Source organism: Urocitellus parryii, chromosome 6, assembly GCF_045843805.1.
Source record: "Urocitellus parryii isolate mUroPar1 chromosome 6, mUroPar1.hap1, whole genome shotgun sequence".
NCBI lineage: Eukaryota > Metazoa > Chordata > Mammalia > Rodentia > Sciuridae > Urocitellus > Urocitellus parryii.
In genome coordinates, this window is record NC_135536.1 from 6,002,291 (window position 1) to 6,028,031 (window position 25,741).

Consider the following 25,741-nt stretch of genomic DNA (forward strand, 5'->3'; position numbering starts at 1 on the left):
GACTCTTCCTGGAGAACTCTTCGTTCTTGGAGGAGGAGGGTTTATAGAAGGGGTCCGGGCTCGTGGTCTTGGACAACTTTTAGAGTGTCCAGGGAGGGAAGCCTCCATCCCGGGGCCTTGGGGACCCTTTCCCCTGAAATTCCCTCCCCCACCCCAGCCCCTCCGCAGCCCGCCTGTGCTGAAGGGCAGCAGAGCGCCTCTGGTCCGGCTTCCTCCCGCCTCCCCTCCCCCCAGCTTTCAGGTGAGGAAACTGAGGCCGGGGGAGGCCTGCTCGAGCGTCCGGGAAGTTGGTGGCCGAGGCCCCGGGGCCGGGCTGCGCCCTCGCCCGGCGGGGCGGTGGGGGAGGCGGCGTGGGGCCCGGACCGAGCGGAGCGCGCTCCCGGCGGACGCGGCGGCGGCGCCCGGCGCGAGGGGCCGGGATGGGCAGTCATCAGTCTTCCCAGGTCTGTCGCGTGGTCCCTGGGCTCAGATCCTGGTCCCCCACAGCACGGAAAGACAGGGAAAGCCCCCGGGAGAGGCCGCTCCCGGGCGGGGGAGAGCCTGCCCCGCGCCCCCAGCTCCGCGCAGGAAGTGCGATCTCGCCCGGGCCGCTCGCGGTCCCCGTCGCTTGCCGGAGCCCAGAGGGTTAACGGCGGCGGGTGGGTCTCACCGCCCGGTGAGCGGAGGGGCTGCCTGGCTGCGCGGGGCCGGACGAGGAGGGTCTCCAAGCCGCGCGCGGGCGGGTCTCTGCGCAAGCCCGGCAGGGAGCCCCACCGGCGAGCGGGGCGCGCAAGGGTTAATCCCTCGGGCCCGGGAGGGGCGAGCCAGGCCCGCAACCCCAGAATCTGAGGGCACTGGGGTCCCTGACAGAGAAGTCCAGGGCTCCGCTTGCCTTCACCCTCGGACCGAGTGAGTGTCGGGCGCTGCAATCCCGTGCGGCCCCAATTCACCGATTCAAACATTTTGGGACTCAGATTCTGCGACGCCGGGCTCGGCTTTCTCGGGAGGGAGCGCGGGGCTGGAAGGGTTAACGGGCGGGACGGGGGAGCGGAGGGGCCCGCAGCCGCCCGGAGTTAGCGGGGACCGGCCGGGTCCGCTCCTCCCGGCGAGGCCGGGAGCGCCCGAGGCCGTAGCATCCCGCGTCCCCAGGCCGGTCCCCTCCTCGCCCCGGGGGGCGTAACTCGGTGCCGGGGAGCGCGGCGGCCCGGGCGGGCTCACCTGTTACTCGGCCGCGGCCCGGAGCGCCCACTGAGTCACGGGGGCCGAGTCCGAGGGTGCGGGCCGGGAGTGCGCGCGGCCGGGCTTCCCACGGACCGAGCCACGCGGGGGTGCCCCGCCGCCGCGCCCCGCTGTGCCCGCTGTGTCCGGCTCCGCCCGGCGCGGCCCCGGAGCGCACGCCTCCTGCCTGCTGACCCTCTCGTTTGGTTTCTCACAGGCCTCTGCCGCAGACATGGAGAAACTCAGGTGAGTGGAGCGGCTTCCACGCCGCGGCTCGCGGGGCCCGGGCCGGGTGGGGAGCGGGCGGGGGAGGGGCTCCCAGGGCAGCCGCGGGCCGGGGTCGGCGGGGCGGCCGGCCGGTGTGCGTGTGTGGGTGCGTGTGTGCGCAGAGAGACAATGGGGAGCCCCGCTCGGGGCTGCTCGGCCGGGTCGGCCGCTGCGGCCGGGGTGGGGTGCGCCACTGAGCGCCGGCCGCCCCCAGCCCGGCCGCGCCGGCCTCCGGGGCCCGAGCGCCCAGCCCGGGACTCTCGCCCGTCCCCCCGGGACCCCTGGGTTTCTGTTCCCGCTGTTACGCACGGTCCCTCGCCCCCCAGCTGACAGTTGCCTGGTTCTGAGCTTTTAAGTTTCCGCCTCGTGGAGGCGGGGTGGGGGGATGGAGTCCTCGCGGCTGGCCAGGCAGTCGCGTCTTGGAGCCATTTTGGGGGAATCCCGCGACAGCGTCTGGGGAGCGCCCCTCGAGTCCTGCTGCCTGGTGCTAAACTTTGAGCCCCGGTGGACTCCACCGGCTCCTTTTCGCAGCAGTCCAGGGATCAGCCTATTTGAATATTCGCGTCTAACACTGCGACTTCCCCTGGCCACCCTGACCCCTACTTTGGGAACACTCCTCCTGCGATTTCCTTCCGGAGCCGGGCCGAGACCGTGTGTGGGCGGCAGGCCTGGCTCTGACTGCTGAGTTTCAGCACCTTCTCCCCTGGCCGGGAGGGTCTCTTAGCCTCCCTCAGCCGCTCCGGAGGCCAGAATTGGCATCCATTGGGAGGACTGTAGCCAGCAGGTGCATCCAGTCCCTAAGGGGCAGGGTTCCAGCAGAGCCCAGGCTTGGCCCCCTGGGTCTAGGGGACAGGGCTGGGGCCCTCCCTAATGACCTTCAGTGCTCTGGATGAGTGGCTTGAAAATACCCAGGTGGGAGCTGGGAGACAGGTGGGCTCACAGAGGCCCCAGGTTGGTCATCTCTTGGGCCATTGAGCTGGAGGGCCATAGGACCAGGATCAGCATGTCCTGAGCTGGGAGGAGGGGCAGCCTCTTAGGTGACAGTGCCTCAGACCCAAAACCTGATGTCAGTCAGCCAAGCCCATCTTGTCATAGCCAAGGTCCAGTGGGGGCAGTGAAGCCCTGGCTGTGGTCACATGGATGACCTTAGGTACGAACCCTGGCTCCACATTACCTGTCCTTCACCAGTACCCCCACCTGAGTAGGGCTTTGTGTGTGGGGGGGGGGGCTACTCAGCCAGCACTTGAAGGAAGACACAGCGTTCATGGGCACCCTGAAGCCAGCCTAGGGAGCCCCCTATGGTTTTCTTTCTCCTTCTCTCCTTCCCCATTTTCAGCCAGGACTCTTGGGCACCTGCCTCTTTGTGCCAGGCACTAGGGACAGGGATCTGACTGGGCCTGGTTGGCGACACACCTGGGCAGGTGAGCCAGGGGTCAGATCCCCTGCCTGAGCTGTCAAGGGCTCCCCTGGGCTGAGCTGGTGGCCAGGACCTGGGACCTTGGGCTGCATTGGGCCACATGACCTTCTGGAGCTAGCAGGGGTCTTGGGGCCAGGACTCACATAGCCTCCCAGAATTGGGAAGGGGTCCTGCCCTCCTCTTGCTCTTACCTGAGTCATCCCCAACCTGGAGGCCTCCTAGCCGGCTAGGTTGCTCTAATGAGTTTCTGTCCTATTCTGAGGTCCAGGAGTACAAGACCAGAAGGCCTGGAGGGCTTAAGGGAAGTTGGCCACATGTCTCCCACAGGGAAGGTCACTGGGTTTGGGGTCCCACTGCCCAGCCTCTCTCTGATAAAGTCCTGATCCTTTCTGGGTCTCAGTTTCTTCAGCTGTGAACTGGGGATCCTCCTTGGCCCCAGGGTGCAGGGATGCTGGGAGGTGACAGGAATGTGCTTCATCCAGGCGGGGGTCCTGGTGGAGCATCCTTGGGGGCCACTAGACTGCTGGTGTCCCAAGCAAGAGAAGAGGGATTTGCAATTCAGGTGAACGGTCTCCAGTAGCCAGTGGGATGACCCAGCACCAGTCCTTCCTCCGGCCTGCAAGTGCCCATCACAGGCTGGGTCTGGGACTAGAATCATGCTCTGAGAGGACAGACCCTTGGCCCCATCCGCTCCTTGACCCCCTGGAGCTGGAGCCGGGCCTGGCTCACTTGAGGGTCTAGTAAATATTTGTTGAATGAGCATAAGGACTCTGCCACCTGGTGGTGTCATGGACCTCACCGGCTGCCTTGTGAGCACGTATACACCTAGATCCCCTGGCCTGGCCCTTCTTCTTGACTCCCACGTGTGACAATCCCACTGCAGAGCTTATCTGTCTTTGCCCATGGTGTCCCCTCTACCTGGGACACCCTTCCTCAGAGATCTTTTTGTCCATGTGACAAACCGAGGCTTTTGTGATTCGCTTGCCCCTCCCCCCAGTGAACTGGCCCCGTCTGCACAGCTGGCTTCGGGTTGGCCATCCAGACCCAGGCCAGCCTGCTTCCATGAGCAGGGGACACAGGCCCGTGACAGAGCCCCCCAGGGGAGATTGGCCCGGGTGTTGGGGAAGGATTCCCAGAAGCCGAGACACCTGAGCCAAGGCTCTGGATGGATGGGGTTTTCGAGGAGGACAGACGGGGCACCTCCTGAGACGTACAAGGGCCTGGGGGCTTGAGGAAGCAGGGTGTGTTCAGGGAGACGGATGGGTGGGGAGTGGAGATCCTGGGGCTCTCTGTGCCACCTGGAGGGTCCTCCATCCTCCTCATGGCCCACAAGGACACCCCTGAGTGCAGAGCCTGGATCAGACCCCTCAACTTCTGCTGGGCACAGGCTGATGCACACACAGGGGGACTACCCAGCCTCATGTGACGCGTGGCAGGTGCGCAGCCACCTCACTGATGGCCGGGCCACCTGGGCTCTGGCCTGACCCCAGCTCATCTCTGCCGGCTAGCCTCCTCCATGCAGTGAGCATGGGGCTGTTCCCTGCTCCGGCAGGCATGCCTCTCAGTAATCCCTGGGATTAAGCCCCTTCTGCCTGGACTCCTGCTGGCACCTTGGGACAGCCCCTCAGCTCCGAGCTTCAGTTCCTTCTCTGCCGGGTGGAGAAGCGGGTCAGTCACCTCTGACAGGTGGCCAGATGTGCAGAAGGTGCTTAGGAGGCCCAGGGATGTCCCCGACGGGCTCCATAGCGCCCCTCACAGTAGAACTTCTCCAAGTTCTGAACATGACAGATTTCAGAGAAATTGGTATGGCTACAGTTTAGCAATAGACTACCGTGACCACCTGGTGACCACCACCCAGGTGAAGAAGTTCAGCACTGCCAGCTCCCTGGGGTTCCCCCCAGGACCCCTCCCCAAATACAAATGCCCCTGCTCCCAGAGAGCACCAGGACCCCCACCTGGTGATGGTTCGTTCCTTGATGGATCTGTCACCTGAGAAGACACCCAAACTGAATTTTTTTTTGCGGGGCCTCGTGCCTCCTCTGCGTGGGACCACTCAGCCTGCGCCTCTGGGGTAGGCTGGCCCGTTTATTCCTCGGTGCCAGGCTAGAGATTCCCAGCCTAGACCAGTGTGAGTGAAGCTGACATGTCCATTCCCTCACAAGTGTTTTTGGGGTATGAGCTGCATTCCTGAGGTGCACCCAGAGTGGAACTGCTGAGGCACATGGCACACATGTTACCAGCTTTGGAAGATGAGCCAAGGGTTCCACATCCACATTTCTTCTGCCTGGCTGTGTCCCACCAGATCTACACATGCACTGTCACCGTCAGCAGGGGCACTCCGGAGCACTGAGTCCACGCTCCAGGTCCTGCCTGTTTGGTGCCTGTTCGGGTTTCTTCCCTGGTGGCTGGGGTGTGGCTCAGTCGTGGAGCGCTTGGTTGGCACGGGCCAGGCCCTGAGCTGCACCCCAACTCCCCAGGGGGAGAAAAGCAGAGGTTTCTTCCTCCGTGGCAGCTGCAGGCACTTGCCAACCAGAGTGCTGGCTGTTCCTGGCGGGTTTGCGGGAGCTCTCTGCACGGCTGGACAGGAGGCCAGTACTTCCCGCAGCTGCTGGGCTTTGTTGCTTCCAGCTCGGCCAGGCCCCGGGGGGCGAACAGAAGTTCCTGACTGTACTCTTGTTGAAGATTTCAGGCTTTTGCTTTTTGGCTAAAGCTTTCTGTGTGTAGTTTAAGGAATTCCCCCGAGATCATGAGGCCGCTGGCCATAGCCCACTGGACCTCAGGTGTGGAGTGTGGTATGAGGTGGGGCCCTTGGGTTTCACTTGTTGGCCCATGACTGCTCTTGTCCCCATCCCACCCTGCACTGCTCTCTATGCTGGGGTGTTGGGAGCTCCAGCCTGGCTCTAGAGACAGGCATGTGATTATCAGGTAGCCTCACAGATGTCCCAGCAGGACCTTCCTCAGGGCCATGCTTGTGCCCTTCCTGAAGCCCAGCGCTGAGGATGCACCTCCAAACCCCCCTGCCCCTCTGTGCCCAGAGCCCCTTGTGCAGAAGTCAGGCGCCCAGGCCCGACACCTCCTGCCCCACCTCCCCACACCTGCCCCCTGCGGGATCCTTCTCCCCAGAGAATCGGCTTCAGTTTGCCCATGGGTCACGGAGTGTTTACTAAGTGCCACCATTTACCTGAAGGCAGTGCTGGTGCACGTGCAGCAGTGAAGCAGGAGTGAGCCTCCTGCCCAGAGCACACGGGAACTTTTTAAAACAAATAAATACCCAGGTGACACGTGCTATGGAGACAAAAACTGAGAGCAGTGAGTGAGCCTGTGTTGGGGGAGGGGTGTGACGCTGTGGGCTGAGCTCCTGGGGGTGGGAACAGGGGAGGGAGCAGCTGCCCCCAGAGTTCCAGGCAGGGAACAGCACATGCAAAGTAACTTGTAAGAAGCTCAGGTGGTGGTGGTGGGGGGGGAGTGTGCTAGGTGACAGAGGGTACAGGTGTGAGAGGAAGGGGGTGTCAGAGATGCTCCTGAGGGCCGGACCACACTCTGGAAGGAAGGCTGGAACTCTGTCCCCTAGGCGGAGGCTGCTGTGGGAAGAAGGAACTTGTGCACAGGCACGGGATCCCTCTTATCTAGTGAACCCCGGCTGGCGCCTGCTCTGGTAAGTCAGGGGTCTGGCTGGTACCGTGGTCCAAGACCTGCCAACTCCAGAGGAGGTGCTGGGGGTGAGGCTGGCCCCTGCTGCCATCCCCTCCAGGATGTCTGTTGGGTTCTCAGGCCTCCCCTCCTCTCCTGTCCCAGGTCCCTGCTGTCCTGCTCTGTGTCTTCCTCGCCCACTACCTCAGCAGGCCAGAGCCCTGGGCATGGAGGTCCTTCAAACCTCTCTGCCCCGCCTCCAGCCCTGACCCCACCAGAAACCCAGGGACTCACTCAGCGGTGAACGACTACCTCACTTTGATTTCTCCCTTTGGGGGTCAGGGCTTATAAAGGGACCTACCACATGACCCGTTCTCCCTCCCTCCTGTATCTGCCCTTCAAAGGCTCTTGTCCCACAGCCCAGCTGAGTCCCACTCTTCAGCAGAGCCTCCTAGAGGGCGTCTGTGGTTAAGACAGCAGCCATTGGACTGGAGATAGTTGGTAGAGTGCTTCCCTCCCACACACAAGGCCCTGGGTTCAATCCCCAGCACCACAAAAGGAAAAAAAAAAAGAAGAAGAAGAAGAAGGAGGCAGTCACCCGGTTTGAATCCCAAGTCACCTGGTTTGAATCTCAGTTCTGCCACTTACTGGCTCTGTGACCTTGGGTAGATTTCTGAACCTCTCTGATCTGCAGTCTCCACGTAGTGAACTCGGGAGTTAACAGCAGCAGCTGAGCTCCCATCCTGAGGAGTACGGGCGCTGACCTGGCGCAGGGCTGAAGCTGAGAGGGCCAGCCGCTGTGTTTGTTGCCTGCCTCTCTCGGAGGTCCGCCTTTGCCCCGTGTCCTCTTCCACTGGGCAGGTGACAGCAGCCAGCCATGTGCTGTGGGTCTGGCAACCCCAGGTGGACAGGGAAGTCATGTGGTGAGTTTCTCTGGGCAGGGGCCTCGGCAGCGGGAAGAGGAGGCAGAGCTGGAAGGCAAGTGGGAGGTCAGGACTCGAGATGCTCAGAGTTGGGGGCCAGAGTCTGAGGGTCACCCCTAACCTGGAGCAGCACTGAGGAGTCGTCTTGGGGTGGGGCCTAGGGATGGGATCAGGGTGTCCCTGAGTCCCTCACATCTCAAGGGCATCTGCCTCCATTTGTGCATGGGGAAACTGAGGCACCAGGGGCTGGGCAGGGCAGAGGGTGCTGAGGCCTGGGCCTGCCTGGCTGGGCCCTGCTTAGCCACCCGTCCTCTCCCTGGCCACTTGCCTGGGCACACCTTGCACCTTCCCTGCTGAGCAGAGCCAATAGCCAGCCCGAAGGTGACGCTCATCACCCCTCATGAGGTGGCCTTGGCTGGGGAGGCTGGGAGAGCCTTCTGGAAGGTCATGGTGGTCACAGGTGCCCCTTGGGGAAACAGGCCTGGAAAGGCAGCTCCTCCCTGGACCCTCCTCCCCCAGCCCCAGGCTGGGGCTCAAATATGCCTTCGTAGCTGCAGTGTTTTTCTCTGAGACTGGGTTTTACCCCACGACTGCTTGAGCGTGTGTGTGCGTGCACACGCGTGTGCAGGCGTGTGAGAGAGAGCAGGAGCGCAGGAGTGCGTGTGTTCACAGAGGTGCAGGAGTAAGGGGGCACGAGGGTGGAGTGAGACCAGCCAGGGACCTAGGGCATTCCAGAGAGGCCCTGGGTGTGGCCGGGTCTCAGGGCAGGGGCGGGCAGCCCCGTGGCCAGCAGTCCAGGGTCACTGATGAGCATCCCGCAGCTCTGGTTAGCTTTATGATCCCCAGAATTTGAGAAAACAGGCCTCCCACTGGTACAATTAATAAGTTTTCCCACGTCTCTTTGCAGGGGTGAGCAGACTGTGGGGTGGTCAAATCAGTGAAGCCAGCGTGGGCTCCTCGGTGGCCAGTAATGAACCTGATAATCAAAGCGTCACGTGGCAGCCCCTTCTCCCCTAGGCTCCTAGGTAGGGGTGGCAGGCACTGGGAGGTTAATCTGGGAGCCATCATTGCCCGTGAGGCCTGGTCTGTGGTCATCTGTCTCTCTGTGCCCCTTCCTCCTAACACTGACGCTGGGCAGGAGGGACGTTAGGCCACGGCGGGCATGGCCTGCCCTCCCAGTGGCCTCGTTCCCTGTGGGGAAGACAGACAGGAAAGCACATCAGCAGGGCCTGGCTGGGTGCTGTGAAAGAGGGGGGCCCAGGGAGCCCCGACAAAGCTGGGGGTTGGGGCGCTCCTGGGGTTGACCACGTGGCTCACTGTCTGTCTCCTGACATAGCCAGCCTTGGCTCCCTGTGCCTATTTTGCCCACCAGAAGGACAGGGCCCCAAAGGCACCACAAGGCTTCCTTGTCCGGGAGAGAGAATCAGAAACCTCAGCCTCGCCCGAGGCCTGCTGGCTGACCCCAGCAGCTGGGCCAGGGCAGGCGGGCCTGGCGCAGAGGCTGCCTGGCAGTTGGTGTAGTAACAGGCGTGTGGCACCGGGTGTCGGGACAGATGCTGGTAGGTGGGCACGAGGCGATGGCGCCTGCGGAAGCTCCCTTTGGATAGCTTGGTTTTCTTGGTCAAGAAGGAAATGAGGTCATGTGCTGTGGCTGGAGCCTTTGATCATCAGGTTCAATACTGGCCACCGAGGAGCCCATGCTGGGTCAGCCTGCCACAGAGGGGAAAGTGAGCCTGTCACCTCCACAGTGCATTTGCCTTCCATCTAGAGGGGTACAGGCACACAGTTGAGGGAGAGGTGGCCCTAAAGGGCGGGGTTTGCCTGGTAGCACAGTGAAGATAGATTAGGGATTTGAGGAGGCTGTGCGGTCCTTGGTGGTCGGTGAGGACAGGGCCAGTGAGGGGCTTTGCTGGCTGCTAGCACTGATGTGTCAAGGGTGTCAAGGGGCATCGGAGGGTGGAGCTGGGGAGAGTGGGTGTTGGAAGTGGGATTCCTCCAGGGGTCTGACTGGCAGAAGCACCGTGGGCCTCACGGTGGGTCTGGTAGCCCACACACACCCTGCAGGCCCTCCCTGTGTACTCCCATCCCAAGGCTGGAGTTGGGAGGCCTTCTGTGGCCCTGACTCGTGTGTGAAGCTTTGAGTCCTGGGCTACTCGGGACCTGGGAGCTTTGTCTAAAAACCAGGTCTGATTAAGACAGGTGAGGACAGTGGCAAGCCCTGACCTGCAGGAGTGAGCCTGCTGTGGGCACAGAGACGATGACCCACTGTCCTGGCAGTCAGTCCTGACCCTCCTTCCTTGGGCCCCTGCTGACTGTTCTCTGGGGACTGGGGTCCTGGGTCTTCACCTGGTGGCCTTCCCTGTGGGTACAGGGATCTGCCTGGAGGGTTTGGCGACTGGAGTGAGGAGAGCGGTGGCCCAGAGTCCTGCTCCTTGACCTCTGTGCACCTCAGTTCTCTTATCTGGGGACGGAGTGATGAGAGGCCCAGGCAACTGCTAGGTGCCGGTCGACAGTTTGTGTCCTACCTGCAAAGGTCCTGGCAGGGTAGATGGCACCAGCAGGGCCACCCCCGAGGCCCAGGGAAGCAGACTCCTGAGACAGGCAGAAACCCATGGTCTCCGAGCATAGGGAGCGCCAGTTGGAGTTGCACGAGGGTCTCACCCGCAGTGAGAGGGTCCGCCATCCGGCTCCTCCCCTGGAAGGCACAGGGGCACAGGGCCTCCTGCATGGTGGCCTCTGCAGAGCGTCTGGTGTGGGCCCCCCGGGAGCTACCCCCACTGGGAGAGAACGAGCTGGGTGGGGGCCACTTGGTCTCCTCTCAGGGTCAGTGTCAGCCAGTGGAGGTGGCCCTTGGCAGGAGCTGTGGAGTGGGCAGACGATATCCCTGACTGCCCCTGGCTGTCAGCCCTGGTGTTGGGAATGTGATGAGAACACAGGCTCCAGCGGCAAGTGACCAGGCCAGGGCAGCTGGCGCCTCCTCACGGGCCCTGCAGGGGGAAGGCAGTCTTGGGGGATCTTTGCAAGCCCCCCGACTTCATCAGCCTCAACATGCCCCCCCCACCCCCATGCAAGAGTGCAGCAGACCTTGCAGCCGGGTCAGCTGTCGCTCTGCTGCACCCTGCAGTGTCCGGCCAGCTCGTGAAGGCACGCCCTGGCTCTGTGCCAGGCCCTGGGCACAGTGGTGGGTCCCTGGGGAGCTGGGCTCATGGTGTGGGTACAGTGGAGAGCCAGGGATTTTGGGCCAGGGGCAGGACCTGATCTGGCTGGGTTTTACAATGGGCTGCTTGGAGGAGTCTGAGTTGGGGGGCCGGGGAGGGGCAGGAGGCCCTGGGACCCCGGCACTCGGTGATGAAACAGGACAGCAGCTCTGCTGAGGACCCTGCCGAGGAGCCATGCAGGGAGGGTGGGGCCAGCTGGGGCTTCAGGACCCCCAGGTGCTGGGTGGGGAGGAGTTCACCTGGGCAGGAAGGAAGCAAGACAGATCCTGGCAGAGGGGACATGGGGACAAAGTCACCAGGATGAGAAACTGGCTGCAGCATGTGAAGAATGACAAGCAATTTGGTGTTGCTGGAGCATGACTGTCGGGCCCAGGCTGAGAGCTGAGGCCACAGCTGCGCCTGCGGGTGCCGAACGGGCCACACAGCATCAGGGGCACAGGACGGGAGTGGCTTTCAGTCCCTTGGCTGACTGTGGGACGGTGAGGCCGCCACCCGGCCCTGCCCGTCGCCATGCGGACCGGTGGGGAGCTGTCGAGCAGAGTCGGGTATGATTCCCCGGGGGGCCAGGCTCGGGGCAGGTCATCCACAGCGAGGAGAGGGCCCCAGGGAGCACCCGGATGGGGCTTCGGCAGGGGGACCCAGATGGGCTTCCTAGGGGAGGTGGCCGAACAGAGCCTCCTGAGGAGCAGTGCCATGGAAGGCGGGGCGGGGGGGCCTCCCAGGAGAGGGAGCAGCAGGTGGAGTCCTGGAGGGGACGTGAGGGCCACGCTGGGGAGCTCAGAAAGGTCTGAGCAGTCGTCCCGCAGCAGGGAGGAGAGGAGGCAGCCTGGCTGGACAAGGGCAGAGCACTGACTGCCTGTGCCCGGGAGTGGGCGGGTGTCTGGTGCTGGGCGTGGCTGGACCCCTCTTTGTGGCCTCTTGCTAGGCTAGAGCAGGGTGGGGCCCCAGCAGGGTTCCACAGGTCGCTGGCTCCTGCCTCCTGGTGGGGTGGTGAGAGTGCTTCCCGGGTCTGCTGTGAGGCATGGAACTAGTCCTGGCACAGCCTGAGCGTCCTGCCCTCTGCCCCTCCCCAGGGACCTGCGGCTGGTCCTGGAGCCCCTCCAAGCTGGTTAGGCTGGTCCCGGGACCAGTTGCTCCCTTGGGGAGGAAGATAGGTGCTAACAGGGGACCCCGGCTGCTCCAAGTCCCTAGAGGTCGGCTCCTGTGGGCTCTAGGCCCCCTCCTGTGAGGAGAGGTACACTCCTGCTCCCCTGTGAGGATCCTGTGTCCGTGTGGTTGTCCTGTTCACCGTGGCCAAGACTCGGGGCCATCCTTTGGTGGCCCAGGTCAGCCCTCTGTCTGTTTCTCTGCCCAGCAGTCTCCAAGCCCTCCCACCAGCAGAAGGAAGAGCACCCCGTGTCCCCAGGGCTGCCTGGTTCCACCACACCAGCTCCTGCTGGGACCCTGCTGGCACTGCCGACAGCGGCTGGGAGCCGAGCGGGAGGTGGCTAATTCCCTCTCCCGCGGCTGCCAGGCCTGTCTGGGCTGCTCTCTAAGCGCCAGCAGGCTCAGTGCAGCTTCCAGCCTGCTCTTCTCTAGAAGAGGAGTCTAAAGAGGGCCAGCAGGCCGGCTCTCCCCAAGATGGCTGTGCAGCCCCGGGCCTGTGGCTAGCCCTCTCTACACCCCACTTTTCCCATCTCTAGGATAGTGTCCCCCACATGCAGGCAGGAAGGAGAATTTCCATGTCTTCCCTGGCTCAGAGCAAGAGTGGGTGGTCTCAGGGTTTAATGAATACCTGTGAGCGTCCAGAGTCAGACCTTGGGGCACCTCACCAGCCCTACCCCTTCCCTGGGCCTCAGTTTCCCCCTGGGTCCCAGCCTTTGTCCAACTTCAAGCTGCCCCACTCCTTTGAGACCTCACCAGGAGCGTCTCTGCGGACGGCTCTGTCAGTGGGACCTCAAGAATGCAGACTAGGAGGAGGACCCCTGTGGCCACAGCTGGCCTCTCTCAAGTCACCAAGGGCTGACCAGCTGGTTCTGACTGCTCCAAAGGGAGCCTGCCCCTTTGGCTTAGCAGCATTAGGGCTGTTGGCCAAGGGTGGACCTGGGACAGGATGCCCAAGCCTAGTCCAACCAGAGACCAAGCACCTGCTGCTCTCCAGCACCTTCCTGACTCCTGCTCAGGAACCCCGGGGCAAGGGGCCCATTTCACAGGTGAAGAAACCCAGGCCCAGAGAAGCAGTGGCCATGGTGAGGCTTGTGGCCAAGAGTTTCCCCTGGCTTCTGCTGCCCCCCTCAGTCCATCAAATCATGGCTTATGGTGATTTTTTTTTTTTTTTTTTGGTGTCCAAATTTGATCCTCTGTAAATTTTTTTTCTAATTTTTCATCCATGGAAGATATGAGAAATCCAGAAAAGTATTAAAATTTTTTTTTTCAATTACCCAGCATTCCACCACCCAGGCGTAACAAATTGACATATCCTGCCTTCCACGATGCTCTGCAGCAGTCGCTCACTTAGACAGGATTATGCCACGCTCGCCGGCTCGCGCCTCTGCCTACGTTCTCTCAAGGCCTGGCTTCTGGACAGCATCAGAGTCTTTGGTGGTGGAACTGGCCCCTCTTAGCAGGGATGACCTCCCACTTTGGCTTCAGAGCCAGCAAGTCAGCCCTGAGTGTCCCGGCACCCACGTCCCTACAAGCCCCTCAGCTGGGATGGCCACACAGCGATCCTCTGGGGCTGGTGTGTGTCCTGCTGTCCTCCAGTAGGGCAGCCCCAACAGGCCAGGCCAGACCTGTACTCTTTCCCACACCACATTGTCCAGTCTAGACTGGCCTTATTCTTATGGCCATAGACCATGGCCTTATATCCGGGGAGCTCAGCCAGATCCCAGGGGAGGTGAAGTGGGTCCTGATCCTCTAACCACCCCCAGGTCCCACAGCCCACAGGACAGTCCTGCAGAGAAAAGGGACCACCTGTCTCTCCAGCATCCTGTCTCTGACCAGTGGGTCTTGCACACTGGAAGTAGCCAGACAGGAACCCAGTTCCGTAACAGGACAAGCACCGGCAGCCCCAGAGCAGGGGAGGGGACACACTGTTCCACTATATGACTCCCTCTGAGGCCTGCAGGCAGGGGCCTGCCACACTGGGACTCAATGCCACAGACCCTTTAGAGTGACCAGAGAGTTCTGACAGGTGCACCGGCTGGGACCCCTCTTTGAGGTTCCTGAATCCCTCGGCCTCCGCCACCTTGAAGACAGGAGTCTTCCCCTGGGGTGCACCACACATGGATTTCCCATCTCTTAGGGTCTCAGCGAGGGCCATGGTTGGTGCCTGATGGTGGCCCCGCGGGCCTCCCCATGCCCCCAGCCTGTCCCACCTGTTCTGAGCAGCTCTGTCCTCTTCGCCCACAGGCTGCGCAGCCCCTGGGTGCCCTCGTGCCTCGGGCAGCCCCGAGTCCTGCAGGGCCGCCTGACCAGGTCCTCACCCTCGCTCTGGGACAGGTAACACACCTGTTGTCTTCCCTCATCCCATTCATTGGTGTCTGCGTCTGTCCCCGGACATCCATCCCATGTCTGTGTCTGACTCCCCAAGACAGAGGAGGAGGCTGAGAGAGAAGAGGTCTCCCAGGCCAGCAGAACATTGTCACCACACCCGGGCTCTGACCTTGGGCTCGGGCTCCTGTGAGTGGCCAGGAGTGGCCCTCGTGAGGGGAGACGTCTCCAGGACTCTTCCTGTCCAGGGACTGCTATGGCAGGGGGGAACCCCTGAGCCCACTCTCACTGCCAGGTTAGGGACAGCTCCATGGGCCCAGATCAAAGCGAGGTGGCCCCGCAGGTGGCAGGCTCCACAGGGCTGGCACAGGAGGGTGGCCCCAACCTGGAGGACCACGACTGGCTGCTGCTGGCACTGCACGCTCCCTTCCCCACGCGTTGGCTGAGGCCTATTTCTGGACACTGGGGACCCGCCAGGCCGTACCCTGACCCAAGGCAGGACCCCGGGCCCCGGCACTGCCCCCAGGCTCTCAGTGGCCTGGAGGCCCTGCTGCCACAGCGCCAGCCCAGCCTTATCCCTGTATGCCAATGGCTTAGTGCCCACCAAACCGGGGCCAGTGACAGACCTGCGCCCATGTGTGGGCAACTAACCCCATTTACAGTTGTGGAAACTGAGGCTACAGCCAGGTGGGGCTCGGGTTAGTGCCCTGAGAGGGAGGACAGGAGGCAGGGTTGTGGCAAGACCCAGGTGACCACCCAGTATCCTCCTGTCCAGACCTTCTAAAGAAACTGAGCCTCTAGGATTGGAGTCAGCTGTGAAGGGCAGCAGAAGGGTCCCATGGCCCTCCCCACGTGGGGGTGCAGGTAGCCGTCAACAGGTGGTCTCTGTGTCTGCACTGGAGAGTTGAGTGAGAAGCACAGGGGTCCGTTGGCTGCTGGGCACGGGGTGGGTGGAGCCCAAGAGACGCGGCTGGAGATTAGACCAGGAGGGGTCCGGGTGGGGCTAGATGTAGACATTTGGCCTCCAATGGCCCCCGGCTTTGCAGAACAGCCTGGGCGAGGGCGGTGTCTGTGGGTGTGGTGGAGCCAGAGGGAGGGAGAGGAGACGTGGTGGGGACACCAGTGTGGGTGAGCCTGGGGCCTCACAGTGGCAGGGGCTGGGAACCATGTCAGGAGCCTGAGTTGGAGGCTCCCGCAGCAAGGGGCGTGGAGGTGGCCACGGTGTGGGCTCTGCAGCCAAGGACTGGCCTGGGTGCAGCTTGAGGTGGCGGGCATGAGGGGCTGGGGTGCCATGAGAGAGGAAGTCACCCAGTGTGCAGAAGGTCCCTGGGAGGCCCAGGTGAACTGAGGCTCCGGAGATGCGCCCTGGGGTGGCCTGCCATCGGCCCGCGCTCCTGCTCACCGCCCTCTCCGCTGTGGGCCAGAACACTGCTCCCTGCTGTAAAGTCCCAGGGTCGGGTGGGGAAGAGGGCAAGCACGCCAAGTGGCTGGGGGACAGGGGCTGGCCAGCCCCAATGACAGTAGTGCCCAAGAACAAGGTAGCCAAGATGGGGGAGGGAGGGCAACCAGCTCTGAGGAGTCCCATGACCAGGCCCCTGAAATGGGTCAGGGCTGGGTGAGGGCACAGTGAACTGCTGGCCTCAGAAGAATGAGGCCCCAGAACTGGTCAGAGAGTACTCAGGGGAGGCTGGGGGAGGGGTCAGGAGTGAGGCCTGACATGGCCACTGGAGCAATGGACAAGGCCCTCCCTCTTCTCGAGGAGGCCGAGCCTGTAATGAGAGCTGCTTCAGGGAACATCCAACCTCAGGGGCTGCTGCCTGCCCCAAACCAGACACTGTCTACAGTGGGGAGCCCTGGTGATGTGGGCACCCAGGAAGTCTGCTGCCCTGACGGGGAAGAAAATAGGGGCAGTGGGGCCAGCTGGAGTCTGGTCGCAGGATGCTAGAGGCTGGGCAGTCCAGGAAGGCTGCCTGGAGGAGGCGGGCAAGACCGTGGAGCAGCAGCCAGCCTGCGTGGGCTCCCCCAGCTGAGGGCCTTGCCTGAGAGCTTCCCCTGTTATTCTGTCCCCTCTTTGGGGGAATTGACTCTTGGGAAGACCCGCCCCGCCCTTCTGTGAAATTCTCAAGCATGTAAGCAACTCTTTATTTTTATTTATTTTTAAAAATGTAGACCTGGGCAGGAATCCAATAATGCTTAAAGGAGGCTCACGGGTGCAAGGCGTGTGGTTCACTTGCAGGCCAGAGACGGAGGAAGCTCCTGATGGGGCCGGGGAAGCGGTCCTGTTCCTGGGAGTCGGAGAAACCCTCCCCAGTCCCTGCACATCCCTCCCTTGCTGGGTTTGGGTCGGGGAGGTCCTGAGGACACAGGCTCTTGCCCACATCTGAGCAGTCGAGGCTCCTGGCCCTGCGGGGTCTCCAGCAGGACACCTGACCTCCTCTAGCCCCCCACGGTCAGGATGTTGCTGTGCACCCCACAGCAAACCTGCCAGAAGTTGCCCCCCTCCAGAGCACCGGTGCACAGGCCCCTACCCTGACCCCGGGGATAGCCGGGTGGCCCCTGCCCTTCTGGGAGCTCACGACCAGCTCCTGGGGCAGGTTACCCACTAGCCCCTGCCTGGTGCCCAACTTTACTTCAAGTAATCCTTGTCTGACGGCTCAGAAGGGTAGCTGGTGTCTTGGGTGGTGCCGTGAGCAAGCAGGTGGCATCCTAGGGAGCCCCCAGTCTATGGGAAGGTGGAGCCCCAAGAGCGTCCCTGGCTTCAGGAAGGCTTCCCAAGGGGACCTGAGCAGGCAGGGCACTGCTGAGCTTCCAGTGCTGTGTGCCAACCCTGCTGGGTCCTGCCTGGGCATGGGGTGTCACCTCAAACCTCTCTTTGGCCCAGAGAGGTAGACACAGTATTCTGGGGCCACCCGTCAATCAGGGGAAGGGAAGTCAGGTCTCAAGCATGACACTGCCAACTTGGCCTTGGCATCCCTGGCCAGCTCCCAAGGGAGGCCTGGGGGCCAATGGTACTCCCTGTACCAGGGCCCTTTAAGCCACCCACACACACTGGCAAGGTTCTGGGGTCAGTTTCCACTCCAAGGTGACCGCATGGGGACTTACTTGCAGCAGAGGCACTTGGCTCAGAGCCCCTGACCCTTGGGGCTGGAAGTCCTCAGTGCCGCTGCTGGGGGCAACTGTGTGTGTGCACACGAGTGAGAGAGTGCGACCTGGGCGTGGCATGCACCCACGGCACACGTCAGCTGGTCAGCTGCCCGCGTGGCCCGGCTGCCCGCTCAGTGCGCGGCCGGCCACCGCGGCATGTCGTTGCAGTGCGCTGCAGGAGCAGAAGGGAGAGTTGCGCAAGCGGCTGTCCTACACCACGCACAAGCTGGAGAAGCTGGAGACGGAGTTCGACTCCACGCGCCACTACCTGGAGATCGAGCTGAGGCGCGCGCAGGAGGAGCTAGAGAAGGTCACCGAGAAGCTTCGCAGGTGAGTCCCCTGGGGGAGCTGCCGCAGGAGGCTCCTGCCTGCCCAGGTAGAAGTCAGATCTTGTGCCCAGAGCAGCAGCAGGCCAGGACCTGAACACAGGGTCAGCTGGTAGCAGGGACAGGCTCCGCCCCGTGCCCTCTCCATGCCCGGCTCCACTCCGAGCCCCTCACTCCTGTTCATTTTGGGTGTGGCGGCAGCACAACAGAGACGAAGTCTCCAGAGGCGACTGGCCCAGCAGGGTCCCCAGTGGCACCCTGGGTCCTGATGGGGACGCAGTGTCTGGGCCTGGAGAGGAGACAGATGCAGAGTTGGGGCCCCTCCTGGAGCGGCTGGGGCTGAACGCTGGCCAGCGGCACCACTGCTCCCGTAAGATGGCGTCTCTCACCCCTCATGCACTTTCGCATCTGACACAGAATGGAAGCGAAGGCCAGCTTTGCTGTTGGCTTAGTTTGTTTTAAATATTTATAGAGAACCAGCTGGTGCTGCCCTGAGGGGGGCTTGCCAGGAGGGCTGTTTGTCCCTCCCTGAATGGCCCCGTCCTGCTGAGCCTTCCGATGTCACCATCTTGTTGTGTGGAAACCAAGCCTGGCCAGACTCCCATCACGGCCGCTGCCACTGCCTGCCTCATACCCGCCCTTCTGTCAGTTCCCCTGGCAAGCTGGGGCCGAGGACGCAACCCAAAGGTTGTGTAGAAGATGGACGCTTCCCCCCAGCCCCTGCCACTGGAGGGGATCCACAGAGCCTCCACCTGAGGCCAGCCTCCACTCCTCCTTTCTTCTAGACTCGCGCCCTGGGTCCATCCCATGCCTTCAGTCTCTTCCTTAGTAACAGGACTGTAAGAGCTGTGTGAAGATGTGAGCAAGCTGGCAGGGACAGAGGACCTGACGGATCCTGCTGGGGTGGGGGCAACAAGGCCTTGGCCTGGCCTAGGAAAGCCTGGAGGAGACTCAGCCTTAATGAGGTGGTTTCTGCTCTGGGAGGAAGCGCACATTCAACCAAGGCGGGGCAAACAGGAAGTTCAGCTCCAGCCTGCTCAAAAGGCGCGCAGCCACAGGGGTGCGGGAAGGCTGGACCTTGCATAGCAATGACCCTTTCCCTCCTGCCGCAGGATTCAGAGCAACTACCTGGCACTGCAGAGAATCAACCAGGAGCTGGAGGGCAAGCTGTACCGCATGGTGAGGGTCACCCCGCCGCCACTCCCCATCCAGCACTGCCTCCTGGGGCCTGTGACTTTGAGCACATGGGGGAAGTGGCCCCTGGCATCCCCTGACTCATTCAGGAGCTGAGTCCCAGATCTCGCTTCCTGATGGCTCCGGGACTGGGTTGGTTCTACCCCTGTCACTGAGTGGGAGGCACTGCCAGGACAAGGACAGGACTGGGCCCGGTTGCCCGGGCTGCGCCAGCATCAGGTCAAGCAGCCCATCCGGCTGTGCCAGCAGAGCCGCAGGACAGAGGGCCTGGGCTGGGATGGAGTCAGCTCAGCTGCCCAGGGACTGAGGGGAGCCCTCCTTCAGGTGGTGCGAGAGTCTGAGGTGGGCTTGGGCGTCAACCCACCCTTCCTGGGGACATTCCCCAGGCCCGGCCCTGGTGGGGATTGAGACCCTTGAAACCCACATAGCACCTGGTGTTGCCTTTTCTCTGTGTGTTGGCAGGAGCAATAGCAATGGTGGCCCTGGGCATCTGGTCTTGACTCTAAGGAGAAGGCATCTGCGACTCCAGCTCGGGGGTCAGGAAGGTTCCTTATAGTTTGGCTGCTCTGGCTCTGCTGAGACCCTGGACAGGCCCCTTTTCTTCTGAGCCTCAGTTTCCTGATCTGTCGAGTGAGGCGGGCAGGCTTTGTGAGGCACAGAACACAAGCCATCCCCAAACTCCTGGGAAAGGATGCTGTGGGCCTGTGTTGCAGATAAGAACCGAGGCTCGGCAGGCAGTGACTTGCCAGGGGTCATCGGGCTTGTCAGTGGTGCAGCTGGCCTCAAACCCGGGTCAGTCCATGTTCCTAACCCCTACAACCTGGGCCCCCAGCACCATGTCATTCAGGCTCTTGGGACACAGGAGGCCTAATCCAACAGGCCTTGAGCTAGCCTGCTAGACCTGACCACTGACCACCCCCTTCCATTTCCCTGTCCCGCAGGGCCAGCACTATGAGGAAGAGAAGCGTGCACTGAGCCATGAGATTGTCGCCCTCAACAGTCACCTCCTGGAGGCCAAGGTGACCATCGACAAGCTGTCAGAGGACAACGTGAGTGCCGTGTGCATTTGGCCCACGGAGGGCAGTGGGGCATCTGAGGGGGCTTCCTGGGAGCACTGGCAGTTGGGGCCTTTTTGACTTGGAGGAGCTCCAAGCCAAGGGGCTTGGCCCCAACCTGGCACAGGGGACAGGTGGCTGGGCAAAGTGTTCAGGACTTGGAGGAGTGCTGGTGCAGTTGGGGAAGGACAGGTGGGCCACATGCTGCTGAGGCATCCCCAAGAGACCCTCTGCTGGGAGGGCTTGAGTTAGGGAGGGAATGGGAGGCCAGGTTATCCCACCCAGGGTGAAGCTTCCTGGCCCCAGGTGGGGTGGTGGCACTCTGGACTCTCGCCCCAGTGTTGCCCAAGGGCCTGTCCTCAGAGGCCCCATGAGATGGGTGGGCACTCTCCAGCGACCATGCTCTCAGCATTGATCGACCCCTTGCCAGATCTAGCTATCCTGAGACTTTGATATGAACAGCACGGGCAAAAAAAATTACACTCCCCCCCTCCGCCCACATGGAGTTGACATCAGAGAGGGGACGGCAGACAGTAGCAGACACAGCCCCGGAGATGGTAGAAGGGCTCTGCTGCAGAGAGGAGAGGAGCCAGGAGCAGGACAAGGAGCTGCCAGTGGCAAGGTCTGCAGACTTGGCTGGGTGTTTCTGGAACAGGCTGCTTGAGCCAGGACCTGAAGGCAGGGGTGGGGGGAGGCCCTGCAGACACCTGGAGAGGACTTCTTCCAGCTGAAGGGCCATGCTGCCCAGCCCAACCTAGAGAAAAGCAAAGGGGCTGTTGCAGCTGAGAGTGGGGGGCACAGCCTCACTGCACAAGGTCCACCAGGAATCTGGACTGTAGTCTGAGGCAGGGGCCCCCGAAGTCTCCTGAACAAAGGGGCAGTGTGCCTGCACTTACAGTTCCACTGGGCTGGTAGCTAGTGAGGACACAGTGCAGGGGCTGCTGAGGGCAGCGGTAGGAAGGTCAGAGGAGACCAAGCCACAATCCACAGGACAGAGAGCAGTGGCAGCCAAGATGGTGGCAGGCAGGTGGGGAAAAGGGCTCATTCCTGGCAACATTTTGAAGATAGAGGCGACAGGACAAGCCCTTGGTGTGGCGTGCAGGCAGGTGATGAGTCTAGCGAGCCCCAGGGATCGCAGCCTGAGCAAGGCACGGCCACCTGTGGAGGGGTTGGTGTGGATGCAGCGAGGCTTGGATTTGAGAAGTGCACAGCACATCCAAAGAGAACGGTCTTGAGGGTGGTTGGGTACCAGGGTGTGGAGCTGGATGCAAGCCTGTTGCGTGTGGGTTGAGGTCACAAGGCAGTGTGTGCAGGGGAGGAGAGGGGAGGCTACAGGCCACGGGGACTCTCCAAAGTTAGTTAATAAGTTGGAACTAGCAAGGACAACTGAGAGTGAATGCTAGCAAGAGGGAGACACCAGGAATGCGTGGTGGCCCAAGCCACATGGGGAGGAGGTGGTCCTCAGCAAGCTGGCCAGCTGGGTGACAGCTGCTGAGAGCTCAGGTAAGAGGAGGCCAAGAGCAGCCTGGGATCTGGGGACTCTGGGATTGGAGGCTGAGTGGAGTGGGGCCTCTGATAGTGAAGAGGCAATTCCAGAGGTGGGGATTTGGGGACAGGAGGCCCCAAGCCCAGACCACTCCTGCACGCAGTGTGGCTCTCGCAGCAGGCATAGAGAACATGGTATGGGGAAACCTTTCCTCAAGTGCAAGGCCAGGCCCTCTGTGTAAGTTGCCACCCCTTCTGGCACATCTCTGTGTGGGTAGTGCATGTGTGGAAACTGAGGCACAGCCAGCTTCAGTGACCAGATCACCAGCAGTGGCTCACAGGCAGAGCAGAGCTCGGGCTCAAGGCCACCAGGTCCTTTCAACTGCACCAGGCTTTTAGTAGGTGCAGCACCTCATCCTGCTCCCTCTGCTTGAGAAGGCCATGGCTTCTCCCCTGAGAGCCAGCAACTGTTGCCCCTTGGGAAGAACCTGAACCTGACACCCTCTGACATGGTCAGTGCCCAGCCAGGGGCCCTGCCAGTGTTATGTCCTCACTCTGGGGACCATGTGCATGGCAGAAACTTTCCCAGGCCTCCACATGGCATCCCCTACTGGCTGGGCTGGTGGGGGTGCAATGGCAGAGCCAGGCTGGCTGGGCAGTACCAGAGCTGGCTGCTCTATGAGGCAGCCTCACAAGGGCTTCACAGGGGCCAGTTCTCAGTTCTCACTCAATTTTACTATTCCTAGGAGGCCCAGGGAGTGTGGAGAGGGGTTTGCGGACCTAGGTTCCCTCCACTATGCAGGCCAGTTGGGGCACCAGCCTCAGTGAGGGTGGGGGTGCAGAAGGCTCCAGGACATGGGGGAGGCAGGAAGGAGTGCCCATGCTGTGCACCACCTTGCCTGAACTGGTCCTGGCCAAGCTGGGCTTTGGCAGCAGCCCTGGCCAGGAGCACCCTGGGGCAAGGCAGGTAGATGGTCAGAGCCCTGCTATGGGTCTGGAGTGGGTGAAGGCCTCTGCAGCCACAGGCACATGCAACAGAGATTTTCAAAGTCAGCCAAATCCCCTTAAGTCCTACTGTTTGCATCTGTTTTTAGCTCTGGAGGCTGACCAGTCCCTGTCTGTACCCAGAGTCACACACCTTTCCCACTCCAGCCCAGCCCCCCGAGCCAGCCCCAAGGCCAGGCAATACTCCGAGTGGGGCATGAGCAGCAAGTCTGAGACTAAGGGTGGCAGGGGCTGGGGAACCACCCTCATTCCTGCCTGTCACTGCCCACCAGGTCATCTTGGAAGGACCCCCGGGGGCTGAGGGGCAGGGAGACCAGACCTGGTGGACAAGCCTGGGGCCTACACTTCCACTGCCCCACCTGTGGGAGGTTTTGTTTCAGCAGGGCCCCGGGCCACGTCTGGGCAGCAGCAGGACTGTCTGGCAGGACCCTGCACACACCAGCAGCTCCAGGTCCAAACAGGCCCTCACCTGCGGGCAGGAACGCAAAGCCCAGAGGGATGAGGCCGGGAGTCCGTCCTTGTCCTGCCAGCCACAGAGCCGGGTCTGCCCACACTCCCATTGCCCACTGGCCATTCGGCGCTGGTCAGGGCAGCAGGGACCTGCCAGGGCGAGCTGCGCCAAACGCCTTCTCTTGTCTTCCAGGAGCTCTATAGGAAGGACTGCAATCTAGCGGCCCAGCTGCTGCAGTGCAGCCAGACCTACGGCAGGGTCCATAAGGTGTCCGAGGTAACGTGACCCCGCCCCAGCCAGGCCCACCCTGTCCCAGGACCACTCTGGGCTCCTTTTGGGCCGGCCCCACCCCGAGGCCACCCCCACCCTTGAGGAGGAAGATGCCGGGTGAGCCTGAGCCCCTCGACCTCCTCACACCTGCGGGTCCTGGCCTCACTGCCCCCACGCATCCTGCCTGCCCTGGCTTGGACAGCCTGTGGCCCTCTCCAGGACTCCCTGTACCCACCCCTCTTCCTCTGCTTCCTCTGGGGCTGCTCCTGTTTCTGCTGCAAGCCCCCATCCAGAGCGTGCGCACTTCAGAGCAGCCCTGGGGACTGGGCACAATGACAGTCCCACTTTAGAGACAAGAAACACGCCTCAGGGAACAGGACTGACCAAGGGCCATGGTGAGCAGAGAGCAGACCTGGACTCAGAACCAGGCCTGTCAGGTGCCGAAGCAGACGGGACAGAGCCCTCCCACCCAGGCCCTTGTCCGAGTCCCCCTTCCCCTGGGCCCAGGCCACACCTGACACGCTCACAAAATAGATCAAACAGTAGCGGGACATCGCCCACTGGCACGGGAGCCACAGGGTGCGTGACCCTGGCCTCAATCTTTGTTGCATCTGTTTCTGAGTCTGTCTCCTTCTGCAGCACAGGGTGGGGCTGGGGTGGGTGCCCAGAACCCATGGGCCTGAGAGCAGGTCAGCCCCTGGGCAGGAGCAGGGAGTGAGGCCCAAGCCAGGCCCGTCCCAGCTTCTCTGGGCTGACTCTGGGCTCTGTCTGCCCTGTCGGGAATGGGTGGGGCAGGTAGAGATGACCAGGGAGCCCCAGGTGCTGACAACAGCCGTGTGCTTGGGCACTTGTTCAACCCGGCATCCTGGGCCCTGGCTCCTGCGGCGTGCTGTGAGAACCCCGGGATGTCCCTTTTCACGTGTCTGTCAGCCTGCCTGTCGGTCACGCTTGACCGTGGTCCTCAGCCTCAGGGCCAGGGCTGGGCCTCCGTGCTGACTGTGATCTCGTCCCCACCCTCCCCTCCCCTCGCACCTGTTCCAGCTGCCCTCGGACTTCCAGGAGCGCGTGAGCCTGCACATGGAGAAGCTCGGCTGCAGCCTGCCCTCCCAGCTCTGCCACCCGGCCTACGCCGACAGCGTCCCCACCTGCGTCATCGCCAAGGTGCTGGAGAAGCCTGACCCTGCCAGCCTGTCCTCCCACCTGTCAGATGCCTCAGCCCGTGACCTGGCCTTCCGCGATGGGGTGGAGAAGCAGGCCCCGCGGCCCCCATACAAAGGAGACATCTACTGCAGCGACACAGCCCTCTACTGCCCGGAAGAACGGCGGCGTGACCGGCGACCCAGCGTGGACGCACCCGTGACAGATGTGAGCTTCCTGCGGGCCCAGAACTCCACGGACAGTGCTGCAGAGGAGGAAGAGGAGGCCGAGGCAGCGGCCTTCCCCGCTGGCTTCCGGCGCGAGGCCTTCCCGGGCTACGCGGGCTCGCTGCCCACGTCCAGCTCCTACTCCAGCTTCAGTGCCACATCGGAGGAGAAGGAGCACGCGCAGGCCAGCACGCTCACCGCCTCTCAGCAGGCCATCTACCTGAATAGCCGCGACGAGCTCTTCAACCGCAAGCCGCCTGCTGCCACCTACGAGGGCAGCCCTCGCTTCGCCAAGGCTGCGGCCGCGGTGGCAGCCCCACTGGAGGCTGAGGTGGCCCCAGGATTCAGACGGACAGTGTCTCCTTACCCAGCAGAGTCCTTCCGCTTCCCAGCCACCCCGGGCCCCCAGCAGGCCCTGATGCCCCCAAACCTATGGAGCCTGCGGGCCAAGCCGGGGTCCGCCCGGCTCCCTGGAGAAGACATTCGGGGTCAGTGGCGGCCCCTGAGCGTAGAGGACATTGGTGCCTACTCCTATCCAACCAGCACCGCGGGCCGGGCCTCGCCCTGCAGCTTCTCCGAACGCTACTACGGTGGCAGCGGGGGCAGCCCAGGCCAGAAGGCTGAGGGCCACGCCAGCCCCCTCTATGCCACCTACAAGGCCGACAGCTTCTCGGAGGGCGACGACCTCTCCCAGGGTCACCTGGCAGAGCCCTGCTTCCTGCGGGCAGGTGGCGACCTGAGCCTCAGCCCCAGCCGATCTGCCGACCCGCTCCCTGGCTATGCGCCCAGCGAGGGAGACAGGGACCGGCTGGGGGTGCAGCTGTGTGGAGCTGGCAGCAGCCCTGAGCCTGAGCACGGCTCCAGGGACTCCTTGGAGCCCAGCTCCATGGAGGCTTCGCCAGAAATGCACCCTGCCGCCCGCCTCAGCCCCCAGCAGGCCTTCCCGAGGACTGGTGGCTCGGGGCTGAGCCGCAAGGACAGCCTCACGAAAGCCCAGCTCTACGGAACCTTGCTCAACTGACCGCTGCGTGCAGGCCGCGGCCGGGGCCTACGCCCCCTACTGCCCCACCCATGTGGAAGCCGAGAGGGGCAGTCCCTCCCCAGACACCCACACTCCCCAGCCCCCACCAAGGAGGACTCTGTGCTCCCGACACCCCCTCTTCCACAACCCAGTAGAGTCTGAGAGGGGGACCCTCACTCCCCATCCTGTCCGTCCACCCCAGCCTCGTCACTATGGAACTCCCACTTGGAATTCCCACTTAGAACGTTGTCACGCACTGTCACCCCCACCGGAGGTGAGCATTCCCCTTTTATAAAGTGAAAC

General features: G+C 62.6%; 1 protein-coding gene across 1 annotated transcript; it reads left to right on the forward strand.

Moving 5' to 3' along the window:
* Positions 1-1,429: 1,429 nt before the first annotated feature.
* Begain (brain enriched guanylate kinase associated) lies at positions 1,430-25,438 on the forward strand. Its single transcript, XM_026415111.2, has 7 exons — positions 1,430-1,443; positions 14,022-14,132; positions 17,436-17,597; positions 18,706-18,772; positions 19,729-19,836; positions 22,976-23,059; positions 24,095-25,438. Exons 1-7 carry the CDS (start codon positions 1,430-1,432, stop codon positions 25,436-25,438), a joined length of 1,890 nt encoding a protein of 629 aa, XP_026270896.2.
* The last annotated feature ends 303 nt before the right edge of the window (positions 25,439-25,741 follow it).

What these genes read in the sequence shown, in the direction of transcription:
- Begain (XM_026415111.2), top strand. An exon ending in TCACCCTCGCTCTGGGACAG is followed by an intron (nt 14,133 to 17,435) that starts GTAACACACCTG and finishes ATGTCGTTGCAG; the next exon opens with TGCGCTGCAGGAGCAGAAGG. An exon ending in ACAAGCTGTCAGAGGACAAC is followed by an intron (nt 19,837 to 22,975) that starts GTGAGTGCCGTG and finishes CTTGTCTTCCAG; the next exon opens with GAGCTCTATAGGAAGGACTG.